Raw genomic sequence first — 20,690 nt, forward strand, 5'->3', positions numbered from 1 at the left:
AAAAAAAAAAAAAAAAAAAAAAAAGTAAACCTATTAATATCTTATGTACACATTTCAAGGTCTAACCATTGATATTTATATTTTATTGATTATCCTGCTTTCTGTAATACTTTTTATCATAATCTGAGTCATTGAAAGGCATCACCTTTGGAGAATGTGTTCATGAACAGTAACTGAACCTTTTGCTCCTCTTCCCTAATCACACTAGTGGGTGAAGGGATCAGTCCTGTTGATCAAAGTATTGTCCTCAGTTCATAACCCTGCTCGCAGACAGATTCCTTGGCTGAGTCAAAAAACTGGGTCATGTGCTCTTATAATCTGGCCTTGGCCCAAGCTGCCTCTGGAATGGACAAATGACCGAGCTGCTGAGACTGTTCACTCCTATCTCTTTCCATTTCAGGGTATGTTTTCATTTATTTTCTTTGTCCCACTTGTGGGTGGTTATAACCTGATTGGAACATTGAGTGTCTCCCTTTTGTATAAACTCCCCGTTAGAAATGTCATTTTTTAAAATTTTGTTTCTAGCCAACAACCTTGGTTTTTCTCAGAAAAAGAGATTTTACACTGATTGATTGAAGTACACCTGATGCACGATGTTAACATTATTTTTAGGTGTATAACAGTGACTGGACAAGTCTCTGTGTTATGCTATAGGTCTGTGTTTACCACAAGTAGAGCTTCTGTCACCATACAACACAATTACAATATCATTAATGGTTCCCTGTGCTGTACCTTCCATACCCATGACTTATTCATTCCACGACTGGAAGCCTAGATCTTCCCACTCCTCTCCACCCATTTTGCCCATCCCCCCACTCTCTTCCCTCAGGCAACCATCAGTTGGTTCTGGGTATTTGTGGGTCTCTTTCTGGTTTTTTTGTTTGTTCGATTACTTGTTTTGTTTTTTATATTCCACATATAAGTGAGATCATCTCATATTTATCTTTCTCTGAAGAAAGAGAGATTTTATGTATTTATTTCTTAAAGTTGTATTTATTTATTTTGAGAGAGAGAGAGCAAGCAAGTGGGAGAGAGGAAGAAAGAGAATCCCAAGCAGGCTCCACACTGTCAGCGCAGAGCCCATCACGGGCTCAATACCACAAACCCATGAGATTGTGACCTAAGCCAAAATCAAGAGTCGAATGCTTAACCAACTTGAGCCATCCAGGTGCCCCAAGAAAGAGAGATTTTAGAGTTGCAGTTAACATTGTGATTTTTGAGATGGAAATTATGTAGTAATATGTAAATCTTTATCAGAATATTTGAGCTCTAATTGTGTGATTCCAATAAGTCTTAAGATAATAAGAAGAGAAAAAACTAGAAATGCGTACTGGAAATGTTAGGAAAGAATTTCTGTAGAGGAAAAAAAAAGAATTTCTGTGGAAGATTGATAGCTTGGATTTTTTTTTTCTGGGCATAGTACATGTTTTCTCACATATAAAAATGATTTAATAAAATAAATAAAAATGATTTAATTATATATGCATATCCATATCTAAACTATGCTGCATTTCATTTAATTATTTGTCCTAAAAATGTACAGTTTAATTGTAACATTTATGCCTCTTCCATTCTTCATTTGTTTTGTTACTTTTTAAAATCTATTTTTGTTAGAAACTTCATTATATTTTATCAAAAATTTAGGAGACTTTCATTCATTCATCTGGATTCGTTTTAAAGGAGTTCAAATGATGAAGAAATCATACTAAATTCTTGTCCTCAGGAAGCTTATAAACTAGTGGAAATGACAGTAATTGGGCACATGATAACCCTGATACACAGTTCAAGCTGATCACTGCTTGTCTACTTAGTTTTCTAGTCATTGGAGTGTTTATTCACCTGGTTACAGAAATTATTTCAGGATTTGAGTTGGTTTAGAGAGACTTGGGATCTTTGCTGGAATTTTGGAAAAGGAATATATATTTTTTTAAATTTTCTTTAATGTTTTTTTTTTTATTTTTTGAGAGGGAGAGATTGAGAGAGAGAGACAAAGCACAAGTAGGGGAGGGGCAGAGAGAAAGGGAGACACAGAATCCAAAGCAGGCTCTAGGCTCTGAGGTGTCAGCACAGAGCCCGATATGGGGCTCGAACCCACGAATGCGAGATGATGACTGGAGCCAAAGTTGGACATTCAAATGACTGAACCACCCAGGTGCCCTCGAAAAGGGATATTTTTCCCCAGGTCTGCCAAGCTGGGAGGATAGAAGTCTGGTGTAAGTGGGTAGAGTCTCCAAGAATGAGGTCCACATAGAGAAAGATGGATGACATCTTATGATTTCAGGTGCATCTCTGGATGCTGTCACTGTAAAGGTGGTCATTCCCTTTGTGCATGCCACTTACTGGGTCAACACATTACCTCTGTGGTTCCTGCTAGTTTTAGCTGAGCTTCTGACAAATGAAAGTGATTTGAGAGGTGCAGTGTCCGAAGCCTGCGTTCTTTCCACGTTGCTGGTAGTTGCCAACTCTGGCTGTACAGTGGCACCTGGGGACCTTTTACAAAATACACCTTCAAGGGCCAACTCCAGACCTACTGAATCACTCCCAGGTCGGAAGAGGTCTAGGAACCTGTATTTTAAAAGTCTCTTTCAAGGGGCGCCTGGGTGGCTGAGTCGGTTAAACATCTGACTCATCTGATTCTCGACCCTGCTCAGGTCATGATCTCACGATTTGTGAGGTCGAGCCCCGCATTGGGTTCTGCACTGACAATGCAAAACCTGCTTGGGATTCTCTGTCTCCCTGTTTCTCTGCCCATCCTCTGTGCTCTTGCTCTCTCTCATAATAAATAAACGTTTAAAAATAAAATAAAAGCCTCCTTCTGGATCACCATCATAGTTAATCCACATATTAGAGTTGGGGAACCATTGCTGTACAGAATAATGCCACCACTTTACGTCTCTATTTTGCAAATGGAGAAAGTCGATCCCAGAAAATTAAAATCCCTTTCAGAGGCCATGTAAGAGGTCACATCAAGTCTTTTGAGTAAGCACTCAAATCTAAAGTCTTTGTTGATTTTTCCTTTTTGCAATGCTGCATTAAAAAGTCACACTGCTCTTTATTCTTAGGTTGGTGATTGTCTTAGTTTGAGTCCCCTAGAAAACGAAGCCCAAAGCAAGAATCATATACTGATGCTTTACTTGGGAGTTGCAAACTCAGGGCAACGAGAGTGAGAAAAAAGAGAAACAAGAAAGGGAAGGATGGAAAGTGAAACAGTGAATGACTCTTGAGCTGCTATCTCAGTGTCTGCTAGGTATCTCCATGAATAGATGCAACAGGTCACTCAGCAAGTGTCACTTTTGCAAAACAGTGTGAAAAGTGCCTCTGAGCCATCCTCGTGGGAGAGGGAGGAAAGGAATTCTGTGTATATGTTAACCTCCTGTCTCCTGTACGTATTTGCCAGATTTTACTCCATGGGAGTTAATGGTGCTAGGCTTTGAGATGGCCTTCCCTGGACCCACAGAATGCCAGGTTCCATGTGCTACCATGGCAAGAGGAGCCAGAAATTCTGAGCATGGGACTGATCTACCTGTCTATGACACAGAAGCTGAGGGGTTGGCTCCATTAGTTCTGGAGGAAGTTGCAGGTGGAGGAACCAAGGGAATCTCAGGAAGCACATGAAATGTATCCCACACATGGGGCGCCTGGGTGGCGCAGTCAGTTAAGCGTCCGACTTCAGCCAGGTCACGATCTCGCAGTCCGTGAGTTCGAGCCCCGCGTCAGGCTCTGGGCTGATGGCTCGGAGCCTGGAGCCTGTTTCCGATGCTGTGTCTCTCTCTCTCTGCCCCTCCCCCGTTCATGCTCTGTTTCTCTCTGTCCCAAAAATAAATATAAAATGTTGAAAAAAAATTAAAAAAAAAAGAAAGAAATGTATCCCACACAGCAATGGTGTCTTACTGTTAATATTTTAGCCTTTTTAAGCCTATTTATTTATTTTGAGAGAGAGAGAGACAGAGAATGTGTGTGTGTGCACAGGGGAGGAGCAGAGAGATGGGGAGAGAGCAAATCCGATGAGGGGCTCAATCTCATGAACCTTGAGATCGTGACCTGAGCCAAAATCAAGAGTCGGGTGCTTAACCTACTGAGCCACGCAGGCAACCCCAACTGTTAATATTTAAAAAAAATTTTTTTTAATGTTTATTTTTGACAGAGAGAGAGACAGAGCATGAGCGAGGGAAGGGCAGAGTGAGAGAGGGACACAGAATTGGAAGCAGGCTCCTGGCTCTGAGCTGTCAGCACACAGCCCGACGCGGGGCTCGAACTCACAGACCACGAGGTCATGACCTGTGCTGAAGTCTGACTCTCAACTGACTGAGCCACCCAGGCGCCCCCTTTTAAAATTTTTTTAAATGTTTATTTATCAACTGTTAATATTTTAAAGAATTCTTCTCGTTACACCGTCAGCAGCTTCCATAGACAATATCCAATTTCTTTCCCTTTTCCCTACTGTCTCTGCTCAAATACTTCATCCCAGGTCCTGAGCCAATTCTCTTCTGAGACCTGGGATGTAAGCACCCATTGGTGCTGTCCCCCAGGCTCCCCTGTCATGCCTGCAGTCTCATGACTAGTACAGTAATATTAATCTGGCAGCCTGGGCCCCTTCTTCTCTATCCCTCGTGTTCTAGTACTCAGCTATAGACTTCAACTTTATTTCTTACAATACTAGTGAGTTGTTTTCAGACTCCTCCCTAGGTACTGGTAAACTCTTCCTACCATCCACTCTTGTATTGGACAGCCCAAGCTCCCTCAAACAAGAACCTTACCTCTGAACTTGGGATCCTAGGTCTTTCTTGACTTGTAGAACTGGTCTCTGACGTCAACCTGACCTAGTTTTTCTTATGTCTGGTCTACATACTTGATTATAATTTTGCTTCTGTTTTTGAAAATCCCAGGCACAAATGTTTGACTAATCCGCCTTTCTCCTCTGGCTGCCCTCCTACGTGTCCTCCCAGAGCCAGAGTTTCCAGCTTGTTCATTTGTTAATCTGTGTCTTGTCATAACATTTGGGGGTTCTGCCAGCCCCAGGTTCTTTCTTTCTACTTTGCACCATACAATAACGAAACAAGATTGTGTCTTATATTATCAAAAAAAATTACATTTTGAGTCAAATAATTTGCCATATCCAAGTCAATATAATTGTGATATCCAAGACTGTGTATATATTACTTCTCCTTATAGTTCTATTTTAAGATACTTTCGGTTCTATCAATGTCTCACTTTGCCTTTTATTGTTTTATATCTATGGACGTAGAGCCTGCAAGCAAAAACAAATGTGAACTTCAAACAGCGTCTTAATCTTTCTATTAGATCTTCAATAGTGAACATATGTTATGCAATAATACATTTAGGATGACATTTAATCAAAAATTGCATAAGCCTCTCCCCCTAGTTTAAGTCCTAGAGAACGTGTTGTTTATTGGCTTGCTAACAGCTTAATTTGCACTCTTAGTATATCAATCTAGAGAACTTGAAAATCAACTCTGTTTAAAACAGATTTTATTTTTAACACATAACAATTAGACAAAGTTTATGGTATTCAGAATTGGAAATGCAAAACAGTTAATTTGTTGTCAGTAATCCCTTGCTTCCTTCCCCATGGAGGGGTTAATTAGAAATTTTATTTCAGTTCTCTTGGAAATTTTGTCTTCTTAAAAAATTATATAGAAAAGACAACTTCCTAGTTAAAATATTGGCAAGCTGCTACTCCATAATAAGCTCTCTTCTAATTTTCCATTAAATGATCCATGAATACATACGGAAATTCAAAAATTCAGTAGCAATGGAAAGGAAAGATAACAGCCACCCATTTACATAAATCCTATGAGGAATTCCCAGTAATTACTGAGCTGATGTGGCCTGATTGAAAAACACATTTAATAGCCTCCACAGCTCATACCTAATTAAAAGAAAATTTAAGTATACAGAGCAAACAGTCTAGTCCCGTGATGTGTCTTTTCCTCAGAAATGTATTATCTGCACGTCCCAGAAAACTAGGAAGCTGCCTCTTCATTGCGTCCCTCCTGGCACATAGTAGGTGTTATAAAACTTTTTTTCTAATGAATGAATCTGTGTGAAGTACTTTCTAAAGTGGTCCTCTATTAACATTTCTTTCTCTGCATCCCTCTTGACAATCCAAACCCTCTGGACTTAAAATAACTGGAGCCATAGGGGAAAATGTGGAGGAACATCATTCTATCAAGGATTTGTAGAATCGAGCAGGTAGATCTGGTGGTGGTGGCAGAGGTGATAAGAAGCCAAGTGATTTGTGGTGCATGTTACTGGTGACATGAGAGTTTATCCATCAGTAGGAAGATAACGCCATTTTCTAAAATGTCAGCTTTTCCCTAGATTATTTGAAAACTGACAAGGGATGTAAGAAAATATCCTGCCTACAGCTCATAGATGGATGCTTGTTGGATACAGGAAATTGACCCATGGGGATGCGTTGAGCTACCTCCATGTTTAGATCTAAGAAGTCCCTGCAAAGTGAAAGGAGAATGAGACCCTGTACAATGGCCACCTGGGAAAGATGCCCGTCTTATTGTAGGAGCAAGCGAGAAAAGAAAAGGCAGAAATGTTTTTTTTTAATTGTAGAAGATAAAAGAGTGACACCTAAATTCACTTAATCCGGTTATAGTGAAACAATAGAAGGGTAAATTCTGAAAAGCAAGGAGAGAAAAAGACACATTATTTTCAAGGGAACAAAAATTATACTGAAGGCACAATTCCCAACAGTGTCAAGAGAAGCCAGAAGACAATGGAATTACAGTGCTGAAGCAAATTAACTGTCAGCCTAGAATTTTAAATCCCAGTAAACTATCACTCAAGAGTAAGGATGAAATAAAAATATTTTCAATCCCACAATGAGATGGAGACAATTTAAAACTCACAGATATTTGCTAAAAGAACAAATGGAGGACCTATTTAGGAATGAAGGAAATTGAATACAGAAAAAAGAATTAGGATCCAGTAAGAATGGTTATTAAAATCATCAATAAATATGTGTAAATCTCAATGAGCGTTGGCTATGGAAACATTAATGAACAATTCAGGTGTTTTAAAAGCAAAGTGAACTCATTTACTAGGAAATAACTTTACCAGGGGGATGGGTATTGCCATTAGATGTGTAAGGTTCTTGTATTTGAGGGGAAGAGGTTTGAATTATTTTCAGACGTTTTTAAGAAAGTGTAAATATTGAAAACTTGGGACAACCAAGAAAATATAAAGATAGAATATATAATTTCTGAACCAATAGAGGCATAAAAGGAAATAAAGAAAACGTTGATGAGTCCAGTAGAATACAATAACAGAGAAGAATTGAAAGAAGGATGTAGTACAGAGAAGCAGCATATGAGATGTTCAACACAAATAGGTCCTTAATCATGGTAAATATAAGCAGACCAAATGGTGAAAGGTGAAATTTTCAGCATAGAAAGTGAAATGCAGCTGTATGCTGTTGACAAAATTACCTGGTAAGATATCTAGGTATATATACCAGGTATATACCAATCAAAAATTAGCTGGCTTAAATATATTAGGATAAATAGACTTTAAGGCTAATGAATATATTAATTTTAGAAAGAATCCTGCAATGTGCAGAAAATCTCCAAACTTATTTCCACCTAACCACATAATCTCAAACTGTGTGAAGCAAAATTTGACAAATATGGAAGGAGAAATGAACAAATCCACAGAGTAGGAGAATTTATTATACTTCTTTGAATAAGTGAAAGATCAAGCTGACAGGACATTAGTAAAGCTCTACTAGACTTGACCAACACAATTAATGAGATTAGGTTTTCCTTTACCTGTGGCTCTGCTGGAAATAATTGTCAAATTTTGCCATTTACTTATTACAGCACTTTGATCTCTCTCTGGGCTTCTTTCTATGCTTTAGGGCATCTGTGAGCATGTACAGGTATTGGCTTTCAGCGAAATCTGACAGGGAACTGCATACCGGTCTTTCTTGGTCATAGATACTTACAAACTTCATGGGGAGAAAAGTCCAGTGCTCTCAGCCATTTAGAATTGGTTAGGAGAAAAAGGCCACATGCCGTTCATTCTCTTAGCATCCCTGAAAACCTTTTTCCTTCCTCGATTCCTTCTTCCGTCTCTCCTTTTTTTTTAATCCTCCTTCCTTCTTCCTTTCTTCCTTTTTTCTTTTTTCTATCTCTTTTGATCCCTCTCTGTCTTTTCACCCTTAAACATTATATGGTTTTAGATCTTGTGTGTAATAGCAAAGCAAAAGTGGTTGAACCTTTTTTGAAGTGACAAAATCCATTTTAACCAGTATTTCAAAAATTGAATTTGTCCATAAATAGTGTGGGTCTTTATCATTTTAAAAATTGCTTTTACTTTATGGAATAGTATAATAACTTTGACAATCTAAGCAGCAAGCCATTTCAGAAAACAGTTTTTCCTGAATGGATGATACTAAACTACTACTGAAGAAAACAGTTTACAAAATAAATGAAGCACACTCTAAAATGTGTAATTGCTGAATCCTTTTCTTTTTTTTCATATGAAGTCTATGGCATACTTCATGTTTCTGGTATTAATAATAATAATAATAATAATAATAATAATAATAATGAGCAGTCATTAGCATACAATGAATCTGTCATTTACCGGAGTATTTGTGAGGTCCATGCTCAGGCACCAATAAGAACATGATAAAGTAACTAAAATGGGTAAAATCCCCAATAGTGTGTGATTTGGTCTTTTTGTTTGTAGAATAGAAAAAAGAATCTGCACTGAAACTTTCTAGTAGTAGATGGAAGTGAGATTAGCAAATGGGCCACAAAATTCTCTGAAAATATAATTACTCGTGCATTCATTCACAATAAATAAGTATTTATTATAAATTCATTTATATAAATGAATTCACATCATAAATATAGTAATTCTCTTGATATCTCATTTTCTGAATTAAGATATGCTTGCTAATATTATACTAAATAATTAACTGTGGAAGATAATGACGATTTGGCTATATCACTTAGTCTCTTCCATATTTTTGATGTGCTTTCATCTAATCATGAAACATTAAGGCAGAAAGAAACCTAATAGAAGTCAGTTAATCAAATTAGATTCCATAGAGCCCTAGTGTTCTTTTAAAATGCTTTTGTCTGTCTATAGGGGAGCTGTGCAAAAGAATGGAAGCTTCTAGCTGCTCATTCTACTTCAACTAGATCAACTCTAGCTTACTTTGCTTTATATTTATGTATTGAAATTCTGTCTTTGGTATTTTTCAGACACAGTGCCCCCCAAGCCAAAAAATAAGACATTTAAAAGCTACTCATCAAATCTTACTCCTTAATTTAAACAGATTACAGGTTAAGAACTGGGGCGCCTGGGTGGCGCAGTCGGTTAAGCGTCCGACTTCAGCCAGGTCACGATCTCGCGGTCCGTGAGTTCGAGCCCCGCGTCGGGCTCTGGGCTGATGGCTCAGAGCCTGGAGCCTGTTTCCGATTCTGTGTCTCCCTCTCTCTCTGCCCCTCCCCCGTTCATGCTCTGTCTCTCTCTGTCCCAAAAATAAATAAACGTTGAAAAAAATTTTTTTTCAACGTTTATTTATTTTTGAAACAGTAAAAAAGCAAAAACTAAAAAAAAAAAAAAAACCTCTTTAAATTGTTTGCCTAAGGTCACACAATATAGGAAAGGAACTAAAACTAGAAAACAGGATTTTTAACTCTCGCCTTACCAATTTTATACATGTATCTTCCTTTGCAGTTAAGATGTGGTAGATTGTTTCAGTAAAGCTCACGTGGATCACATCTGGCTGTATATATGTTTTGTGTAGTCTCCTCTCTTGTTGACCCTGGTCTTGGCCATGTGACTTGCTTTGGCCAATGGATTGTTAAGGAATGTGAAAGAAACTGATGTACGATGACCATTCATACATGAGGGCTCTCTTTTGCTGTTAGTAATTTTCATGTACTATTTGAAACATTGGGCTCATCTCATGGGTTAGAGAGCTCATGGACAGAATTCCCAGTTGAGGTCCCAAATTATGAGTGAGCCCAGCTAATACCACATAAAATACATAAGCTTTCCCAAATGAGGTCAGACCACTGAAGCATGAGCAAATAGATGGTTGTGTCCTTAAACCAGTAAGTTTTAAGGTAGTTTGTTTTTGCACTGATAGTTAACGAAAAGAACAGTATTGACTTATTGTACCAACCATGACCTTTCCTAGGATCCAAGCGTAGCATATTTTTAATGGATTATTTAAAAAACTGTGCATCACACTGACTTCTTCTAGTAGCTAATGTTATATAAAATTATGTATTCTTTCATTGGAGAGATTCTGTCTTTATTTCCTTCATTTCCTTCAGTAACTGTAATCTGTTAAATTTAGATATATTTTGTTATCTTTAATTACAGAACCTTGGGAACTGCCACAGTTACTAGGATCATATGTGTAGGAAAGGCCCCAGATGAGCTACATCTGAGTAGAGTAGGGATGGAAAGGACAGGTCCAGATTGTCCCTAACATATGTGATGCCAGTTCAAAAGTACAGGTGGAAGCCCATGTACCATATGTCTAAAGTTTTTAAGTGGTAAGTCAAACTAACAAATTTTTAAATAGATTATATTCTATTATTCCACCCTGACAAATATAACTTTACACCAACCTGTAAGACCAAGTTTGAATTTAGAATTCTTGGCCACCTCAGAGTTTTGCCCTAGAATATGATAGCACAGAATAGCTGGGCCCTGGCCAGGTGCTCACTCTGTTCTCTTCCTTCCTTCAACTTCGACAGCATGTACCTTAAGAGGTGTCATGTACAAATTTGTGGATGCATCAGCCCACATAATTAATCTTGGTCTCTATCCTCCCTTCGATAGCCACACATTAGGTTTCAATTCTAGCAGTGTTCCACTGAGAAAACTGTCAAAGAAAAGAGTCCCGTGAAGGTCCTGGAAATAGGATCCAAACACTCTGGATTGTGAATTATGGCATCCCATGAACTAGGAACATGGATGGGGCTGGGTTACATGTAGGCCTGTACCATTGGGCCCACGTATTCCTTGCATGTCCAAAGAGATGGTGCCAGAGGAGACTCAGAGGCCCTAGAAAGCATGAGGCCCTGGATGGGAAGCTCTCTTTCCTGGGTCTAAGGGTGTGAGTTTCGTTGGGGATCCCCAGCATCAGACCCTGAAACAAGGTCTTGAGAGCAAGTAGTTTGAGAGGTGATCTCAGAAACCATAGGTAAGAGTATGAGAGAGTGAGAGACATCAAGGAGAAGCCAATTCAGGGACTGTTAATGAGTAGTTACCACTATTAACATTTGGGGCTCAGTTGCCCTGGGGATCTCTAGGAGTTCGTGTAGAATTCACTTTAGAGTTATTCCTACCAAAAGTCAAAGATGCTGGTTATTTTTCCACCAATTTGTTACATATTTGTTGAGGACTACAAACACATTTGTGGTCTGATCCATGTGAAGGCTGAGTACCCTCATATGTTCAGAGAAAGCCCTCGGAGAGAATGTCACAGTTTTCCATAAAGCCATTTGCGTACAGGGAGGATTTAAATGCCCAGGATGACCTGGCACGGCATAGACAGTATCTGCTGCAGTGCAGAACTGGAAAACACTTTGAGAAAACATATCCCAAAAAGAGAATGATAGTTTGATGATATAATGTAGCCATAAAATTTCCAAATTTTTAAAAATCCAAATCCTCTCCACCTCTGCTATTTTATATCTTAAGGGAATGTGGATACTGGCTTAATTCAGAAGTGACTTCCTGTTGATAGTTATGATATTTCTACTTATGTTTGTGGCATGAATCAATTTAATGACAATTGTTTTATCACTGTACCTTCAGAAATAAAGTGATCATGGGTGCCTGGGTGGCTCAGTCAGTTAAGCATCTGACTTCAGCTCAGGTCATGATCTTGGGGTTCGTGAATTTGAGCCCCACATTGTGCTTGCTGCTGTCACCACAGAGCCCGCTTAGGATCCTCCATCCCCACCTCTCTACCCCTCCCCCCCCAAAGTAAATAAACATTTTAAAAAAGTGATCATTTCCATGAATTCCACTGTTAGGATGGATTCCTTTTCCAACTGGTAAAGGAGAGAGGCTGGTACTGTGCATTCCTTAAGGTCTTTACTCATGAACATTTCATGACTTGAAAAATGCTCACTTAAGAACGTCCTTGGCTTTCACTTTCACACTCAGTATCATTAAGAAGTCGATATTTTTAGGGAAAAGGGAGTAGCATATAACATAAAGCTTTTGGTAGGATCTTTACACTGGGACTTGTGCATTCAATCATGTTTACTATTAAATAGCCAGTTATTCTCTGTCTTCAATGAGAATAATAATTACTCTTGAGTTGCTTAAATTTCCTATTCTAAGCAGTGTAATTTTATTTAAATTACCTAATCTAAATATTTTCCTTTCAGTCTATTCGTGAAAGAGAACGATGAGGTTTCTTTATTTCTGTTAATAAAGCAACACGTTTTGATCACATGATTATCTCACCTGGTTTGTTCTAATGATGTTGTCACAACTCAAATAATTCTCTCAGAATGAAAACAGTCCATGAATCACTGATGATAAAATGTGACTGGAGTCCTTTTTGAGAAGAAAATTTTTATTCTAAAATTAAATTTGATAGAATAAAAATAACAACATTCTGGCAGCCTTTGTTTTCTCTTTAGACCAGCTGATAATCTTGAACTTTGCTTAGATGTAATATAGATTTCAAATGTGATCCATCGTCAGTGTATTTTAGTATACAATGTATAACACTAACATTATATGTATTATGTATGACACATAGAAATATACAGCATGCAGCATGCTACAGTGCATGTAATTAATATGTTTTTATAGTATATAACACCTAATATATACCACACATATACAAATCCCCAATTCGATTTTAAAATGATTTAAAGCAATTAATGTTCTTGCAGGAGTGACTGATTTTCTTTGCATAAATTTCAGTGTATTTGAAAACAGGTTTGCCGTTTTTAACATTTGAGGTGCTAAACGTGAATGAATTAAAATTATAGCTAATTGATGTCATAATACTTATCTGGTCATTGGTTGATAAGCTTGATTTGTTTTCTTGGTTTCAGAAAACTTTCTAATACAGAACTAGGCTTTAATCATTTTTTTATCATTTCTTTTTTATCTACTACTTAAATACTTTGCCATTAGTGGGGAAATTTATGTTATATTCTTATACTACATCCTATTTTAGTGTCATGAGATTTCTATTTATTTTATAAATAAATTTTTGTATATTTTATTTATTCATCTTCATATCATGGAGGATGGTGAGCTGCAGAGAAAAAAACTAGTGTTGATTAGAAAGAAAAGACAAGCATAGAAGCCTACCCACCATTAAACTGCTGTTAACTGTTGACTCAAGGTTAATGGCATAACAAGGTGATGTGAGAAGTATTATTTGGGCATGCCTGCTTCTGCTTCCCTTGGTTTTTTAACTATGGAAAAATTATCTCAACCTGCTGGTCAAGCTGCAAATTATTTTGATTAGTATGGAACAGAGTATCCCTAAGTCATAGAAATGTGGCAGACAGGGACACCTGGGAGGCTCAGTTGGTTGGGCATCCAACTCTTTATTTCAGCTCAGGTCATCATCCCAGGGTCCTGGGATCAAGCGCCTCATTGGGCTCCATGCTGAGCATGGATCCTGCTTAGGATTATTTCTCTCTCCCTCCCTCCTTCTCTCTCTCCCTCTCTCCCTCCCTCTCTCCCTCTCTCTCTCCCTCCCCCTCTCTCCTGCTTGCACACACTCTCTCTCAAAATAAACTTAAAATAATAAATAAATAAATAAATAAATAAATAAATAAATAAATAAGAAATGTGGCAGACAATAATGCTCACCAAATATTCCACATATCTGTCTTATTTCTCAGTCTCCATTCAGTTAGATAGAGCTATGGGTTTGATTCTGACCAATTAATTGGCCCTTGGAACAATACAGGTGCTAGGAACAACTCCCCCTTGCACAGTCGAAAATCCCTACTTTTGAGTCCCCCAAAACTTCACTACTAATAGCCCCCTGTTGGCCAGAAGCCTTACCAATAGCATAACAGTTGATTAACACACATCTTGCATGTTATATGTATTGTATACTGTATTCTTACAATAAAGTAAGCTAGACGAAAGAAAATCCTAAGGAAGAGAAAATACATTTACAGTACTTTCTTATATTTATTGAAAAAATTCTGTGTGTAAATGGACCTGCACAGTTCAAGCCTGTATTATTCAAGGGTCATCTGTAATGTGTATTATTTTTTTAATGTATGTTTGTTTGTGTATTTATTTATTTATTTATTTATTATGAGAGAGAGAAAAAGAGAGAGACAGAGAGAATCCCAAGCAGGCTTCACATTGTCAGTCCACAGCCCGACACAGGGCTTAAACCCACAAACTGTGAGATCATGATCTGAGCCGAAATCAAGGATTAGGTGCTTAACTGAGCTACCTAAGCACCCCAATGTTATGTGTATTACTTTTGAGTTGAGCACTGAAAAGCCCGTGAACAAACATCCAGCCACTTTTCTTCCCCTGACCTGTACTTGCAAGTACAGTTGCAAGCTCATGGAATCTTTCACAGCATGGGTCCCTGAGTAGATCTTCCTGTGACCTATGCAAGATATATTCTGTCACTGATAAATAAACTTGCTTATTATGCCCTTGAGATTTAGGAGTAGAGTGTTACTTCAGGATAAGCTAGTTTCTTCTAGATGATACAATATCATTAAATACAATAGTATTACATATTGCTTTACCCCAAAATGAATTTTGGGATTTATGTGATTAAAGATGATTAAGCTATTTTTTAAATGTTTTTGATAGTTGCAGATGGATCCATTCTAGTTCCTTTACGATTTGTTCCTCTCAGTGCTGGACGCTACTCTTGTAAAATTTTGTTGACATCACGGTATGATGTGCGTGTCTATTGCATTGAAGGTATAGTAAATGCAGAAGAACCAGAGGGCAGGTTTGAATTTGAAACGCCAGCATTTGAAGCCCTTACCCAGAATATTCCAGTGGTAAGTGCAAACATTTTTTGTACTTTTTTTCATCCCCACTGCTACTATCTCAATTAAAGTCCTCCAAACCTTCATCTTGAACTAGTAGAATTTCTAATTGCGTTATCTGCTGCCATTTGTTTTTCCACGTTGATGACAGGAATTTGTATTCCTGAATATAAATGTTACCATGTTACTTCCCTCACTAATCACTTCCATTGGATCTCATTCCTTAAAAAATTAACTCTAACTTCCTTAACTTATCATCACATTCCTACTCAAAAGGAATTCCTGGTTCCACCAGGCAGAGTAATGATCTGCCTCCAATCTCTCTACTTCAAATTTGGTTGTGATCCTCACAGTTGAGATGGGTTCATGGGCACTAAGAACAATGACTGTAGCTTGGCTATCAAAGTGATACTACAGCATAGAAGAAGGTTATATATTTGTAAGGAATGTTGAATTTTCTAGACTAGAAATTGGTTTTTGTTTGTTTAATTATTAAAGATATAACAAAAGTCTACTCAAAGCACAGAAATTTGTTCTGATGGGATATATAAGCTTGGCGATCTGAGCAGTCTGCCAGAGAGATTGCCCATAATTAGGAGAAGAATGTGTGATTCTAAGACCATTTTATAATTTTAACAATAATTAGTAAGTTAAACAAATATTTCCTTAAATATTAAATAACCCATGAATCAGCCTATTTGACATTGAAAGCATAGTCATGCTCATGCCTTATGTTCACATTGTTGATAGTTGTTCATAACAACTATGACTTTCAAGCGGTAATTTTTCTGAAATGTAATTTAAAATATAATATATAATTTTATTAAAAATACCAAGAACTAATATGTAACTCAACTTCATCATCATCATCCCTCTGACATTTTTCTACTTTTTTTTTTTCACGCTTTAGAATAACAAAACAAAGAATGAATGGAAATGTCAAGTTACTATAGAAGGAGAATGGTTTTATGGACCTTCTGTTTTATATGTTGGAGCAGGTGAAACTGTGCAGTATCCTCTCACATTCAGACCTATTTTGGAATGTGAGATTATGGTATGAACTCATTGATTTTTTTCCCTAGTATTAATAATGTCTATAAATTGATGTATGATATTAACATGTCTAATTTATGATAAATCTTCTTGCAGAAAAGTTATATCTTCTATGATTTTGATCATCAGTATTCACTCTGCTTGAAACCTTAATAAATGTTTTAACTTGAGGGATAAAATTTCTGAAATTCACAACGCCCCTGGCTGCCAATACTTAATGTCTAGATTATTTTTACACAAAATGTTTAACAAAGTAAAATCATTGTTCTTCTGTTTTTTTAAATTTTTTTTTCAACGTTTTTTATTTATTTTTGGGACAGAGAGAGACAGAGCATGAACGGGGGAGGGGCGGAGAGAGAGGGAGACACAGAATCGGAAACAGGCTCCAGGCTCCGAGCCATCAGCCCAGAGCCTGACGCGGGGCTCGAACTCACGGACCGCGAGATCGTGACCTGGCTGAAGTCGGACGCTTAACCGACTGCGCCACCCAGGCGCCCCTGTTCTTTTGTTTTTATTCATTAATGTAGGGGGTACTTCAGAGAATACTTTCTTAAGACATATTCCTTTGACAAGGACATAAAAACGTATGGAATTGCTATGTACAAGAAGGCCTATATAAACTCTGTCATTTAGAGAAAGTCCAGAGAAATACAGAGCTTTCACAGGAAATTCATCTTTATTCATTCAGTAGAAGTATTTAGACATAAACCGGAAAAGTCAATGACTGACACCTCCTTGACAGCTCATTTCATTAATCAGATTCAAAGTTAATCAGATAGCAGAGATTGTTGGGCATCCGACTGTGACTTCTATAGTGCTGAAATTTGGGTGATTTGTCACAGGGCAGACTTATTGTGCAAAATGAAGCAGATGGTATGGAGTATGTCTTTGACATAAAAGGGATTGGAAAAAGACCGCTGGCCTTGGAACACATCATTATAAACTGTCAAGTAGGAGAAATGACAAATAAACCCATAATGGTGCCCAATCATACAAAGACCATCCAAACATTTAAGGTAAGATTTTTTTCTTTAAGTCTGAAAGTGTTTTCAAAAGGACTATATTGAATTATATGAAATTTTAAAACCACTTAATTTTACTTAACTAGGTGAAGCAGTGTCACATAAGAACATGCTTAGAATTCTACTTCTCATTAGGCCAATAACTATTCAATTTCTTTTCAATTGTAAAGTTGAAATAACATCAAACAACTTTTATATTTAGGTATTAGTATATAATCATAAAGCATATTAAAATCTACCTATTTGAATCGTGTACTTTGATCTGAAGAAATTGTATATGATAACAAAAGGCATTTTCAAAATATTTTGGATAGCTCATCCCATTTTAATGTGAAATCTGTAAACACAAATTTTCAAAAGTGTATCCTATCATTTATCAGCGTAAATAATATTGGGAATGTGAAGAAATGCATAATTGTTTACATTATTTTATATGAAGCCTTTCACCTGGCTGTCCTCACTTGATTTAAGTCAATCCTAAAATAAATTTTTTCACTCCCTGCTCCCACATTTATCTACAAATTATTGTGTGCCCAAGAGAATCTTTGAAAGAAGATTCACGTATCTATCCATCATGAGTGCCTGAGTTTCAGAGGGTATTAGAGAAGTCTGGAAATTCTCTGGGTTTGCCTCCTGATTTTTTTTGTAATCCTGAAAATAATATGTGCTTTGATTTTCTTCTTTCTTTACTCGATAGCAAATGGAGTGAATATTAAGAACGAAAATGTCATCTTGACACTCCCCTGCTGAGACTTGTCCTGTCATCTCCTTACCTTCAGGATAGAATCCATACTCCCTGAAGTGGCTTTTGCTGTCCTTTAAAAGCTCATCTGCTCATTTTCATCTCCTGCCACTTTTGGCCCCAGAAGCACTCAGCTCTTTGTAAACAGAATTTCCTTTTGCTCCTGTCTGGAGCTCTCTATACAACTCCCTATCTTCCATTTCTCTGTCTTTCTCCTCTTAATTCTTTAGGGCAAGTCTTAAATGCCATTTTTCCAAGAATGATAATAAAAGGCATTTTCAAAAAAAATTGGGGAGTGCCTAGGTAGCTTAGTTGGTTAAGCGTCTGACTCTTGGTCTCGGCTCAGGTCATGATTTCACGGTTTGTGAGTTCAAGCCCCGCATCAGCCTCTGCGCTGAGGGTGCAGAGCCTGCTTGGGATTCTGTCTCTCCTTCTCTCTACCCATCCCCCATTTGTCCTCCCTCCCTCCCTCCCTCCCTCCCTCCCTCTCTCTCTCTCTCTCTTTATTTATAAAATTAAACTTTTTTGAACAGCTTTTAAATTTTATGGATTATAAAACTGGGGAATAGATGCCTTTCATGTGCTTTGACAACATTTTTTTTACCTGTTACATCATCATACATACTATATAATATTGCTATTACCTTTTCATTATTTTCCACCAGATTATAAACTGAGAAAAGGGGCATGTCTCTCTTATCTACATATTTATACCTTTCATAAATTATACTATCGAGCACCTAATAGCTTTTCAAGGAAGATTTTCCATATTTTTATATTTAAAGTCCCGGGGCGCCTGGGTGGCGCAGTCGGTTAAGCGGCCGACTTCAGCCAGGTCACGATTTCGCGGTCCGTGAGTCCGAGCCCCGCGTCGGGCTCTGGGCTGATGGCTCCGAGCCTGGAGCCTGTTTCCGATTCTGTGTCTCCCTCTCTCTCTGCCCCTCGCCCGTTCATGCTCTGTCTCTCTCTGTCCCAAAAAATAAATAAACGTTGAAAAAAAAATAAAGTCTTTTTTAGGTTTTTATTTATTTATTTATTTATTTTGAGAGTGAGAGAACACAAGTGGGGGAGGGGCAGAGAGGGAGAGAGAGAATCCCAAACAGGCTCTGCACTGTCAGTGCAGAACCCGATGCAAGGCTCAAACTCACGAACTGTGGAATCATGACCTGAGCCAAAATCCAGAGTTGGATGCTTAACTGACTGAGCCACTCAGGCTCCCCCCATATTTTTATAATTAAAGAGCTCCAAAAATTACAAAAGAACAGAAATGTATTTAAGATTTAAGAAAGATTTGTTCCTAGAGATATTATCAATAGATACAATATCACCTTTCTTTATTTGAAATTTACCATTGTCTTTAATCAACACAGGATAATGAGCACTATGAATTTTCCCTTTCATTTCATTCATAATATTTGGTTTATTGCTTGCCTTTCAATAGAAATTCTGTTGGGGAACAACTGAGGTAGTACTAAGGAGAAAGGCTGGGGAGAGAAGCTTTGCTTTATACTTTGAGCTTTAATCATACACTTGCTTTAGGACCACTGACATGCTTCTGATTCTCCATCTTCATTCCTTCATTTATGAAATGAATTTGACCTCTATGCACTCAAGATTGATTCACATTCCTTTCCCCTGCTCTTTCTCTCTTTCAATATCTTTCTCTTTGTGTGATTATTTTCCTTAATCTATAAATAGTCTCATATTTTTCCATTATGAAAGAAAACTAGGGGCGCCTGGGTGGCTCAGTTGGTTAAGCATCTGACTTCAGCTCAGATCATGATCTTGCGGTTTGTGAGTTCAAGCCCCGCATCAGGCTCTGTGCTGACAGCTCAGAGTCTGGAGCCTGCTTCGGATTCTGTGTCTTCTTCTCTTTCTGTCCCTCCCCTGCTCTCTCTCTCTCTCTCTCTCTCTCTCAAAAATACATAATAAACATTACATTTTTTTTAAAAAATAAAAGAAAACTTGTCTCTACACTATTTCTTCTTTAATTATTATCACCTTTTTTTAATTAATTTGGGTTTTTTTTTAGTTTTTAGTTTTAGTTTTAGTTTTTAGTTTTTAGGATTTTTTTAGTTTTTAGTTTTTTTAGTTTTAGTTTTTTAGGTGTTTTTTTTTTTTTTTTTTTATTTTTTAGTTTCTCTTAAATTCCTGTTAGTTAACATATAGTGTAATGTTGGTTTCAGGAGTAGAATTCAGTGATTCATCACTTACATGCAACACCCAGTGCCCATCCCAACAGTTGCCCTCCTTAATGCCCATCACCCATCCAGCCCATCCCCCTGCTCACCTCCCCTCCAGCAACCCTCAGTGTGTTCTATGTATCAACTATTATCACCTTTATTGTCCATGATTGCTAAACTTCTTAATTTATGGCAATCCATTTATAGCTCTTCTTTTGGGCTAAAACCTCTGCCACAGAGATCACACTTGACTTCTGGTCAAGGAAAATCAGTTTTTTTTTTTTAACGTTTTTTTTTTTTTTAATGTATTATTTTTTGGGACAGAGAGAGACAGAGCATGAACGGGGGAGGGGCAGAGAGAGAGGGAGACACAGAATCGGAAACAGGCTCCAGGCTCTGAGCCATCAGCCCAGAGCCTGATGCGGGGCTCGAACTCACGGACCGCGAGATCGTGACCTGGCTGAAGTCGGACACTTAACCGACTGCGCCACCCAGGCGCCCCGAAAATCAGTTATTTTACTGAGGTATCTGCCTCACAATTCCTGTAGTGTTTTGCGATGTCAGTCTGCCTTCTTAACACTCTTCACTGTTTATTTTATACCATTCTGTATTCCTCATTTCCCTGCCATTTCTTGATTTTGATTATTACTTATCTGGTTCTTTTATT

At 37.7% G+C, this 20,690-nt stretch overlaps 1 protein-coding gene across 1 annotated transcript in view; it reads left to right on the top strand.

Annotated features, from left to right (window-relative positions):
• The window catches only part of CFAP47 (cilia and flagella associated protein 47), a 562,540-nt gene that overhangs the window by 344,261 nt on the left and 197,589 nt on the right, over positions 1-20,690 (top strand). Inside the window, exons 40-42 of the mRNA XM_040468820.1 lie at positions 14,839-15,035; positions 15,934-16,077; positions 16,919-17,092. Coding sequence (XP_040324754.1) covers positions 14,839-15,035; positions 15,934-16,077; positions 16,919-17,092 — 515 coding nt within the window. The remainder of the gene's footprint in view (positions 1-14,838; positions 15,036-15,933; positions 16,078-16,918; positions 17,093-20,690) is intronic.

This window comes from Herpailurus yagouaroundi, unplaced genomic scaffold (genome assembly GCF_014898765.1).
Source record: "Herpailurus yagouaroundi ecotype Mexico unplaced genomic scaffold, PumYag 67793, whole genome shotgun sequence".
NCBI lineage: Eukaryota > Metazoa > Chordata > Mammalia > Carnivora > Felidae > Herpailurus > Herpailurus yagouaroundi.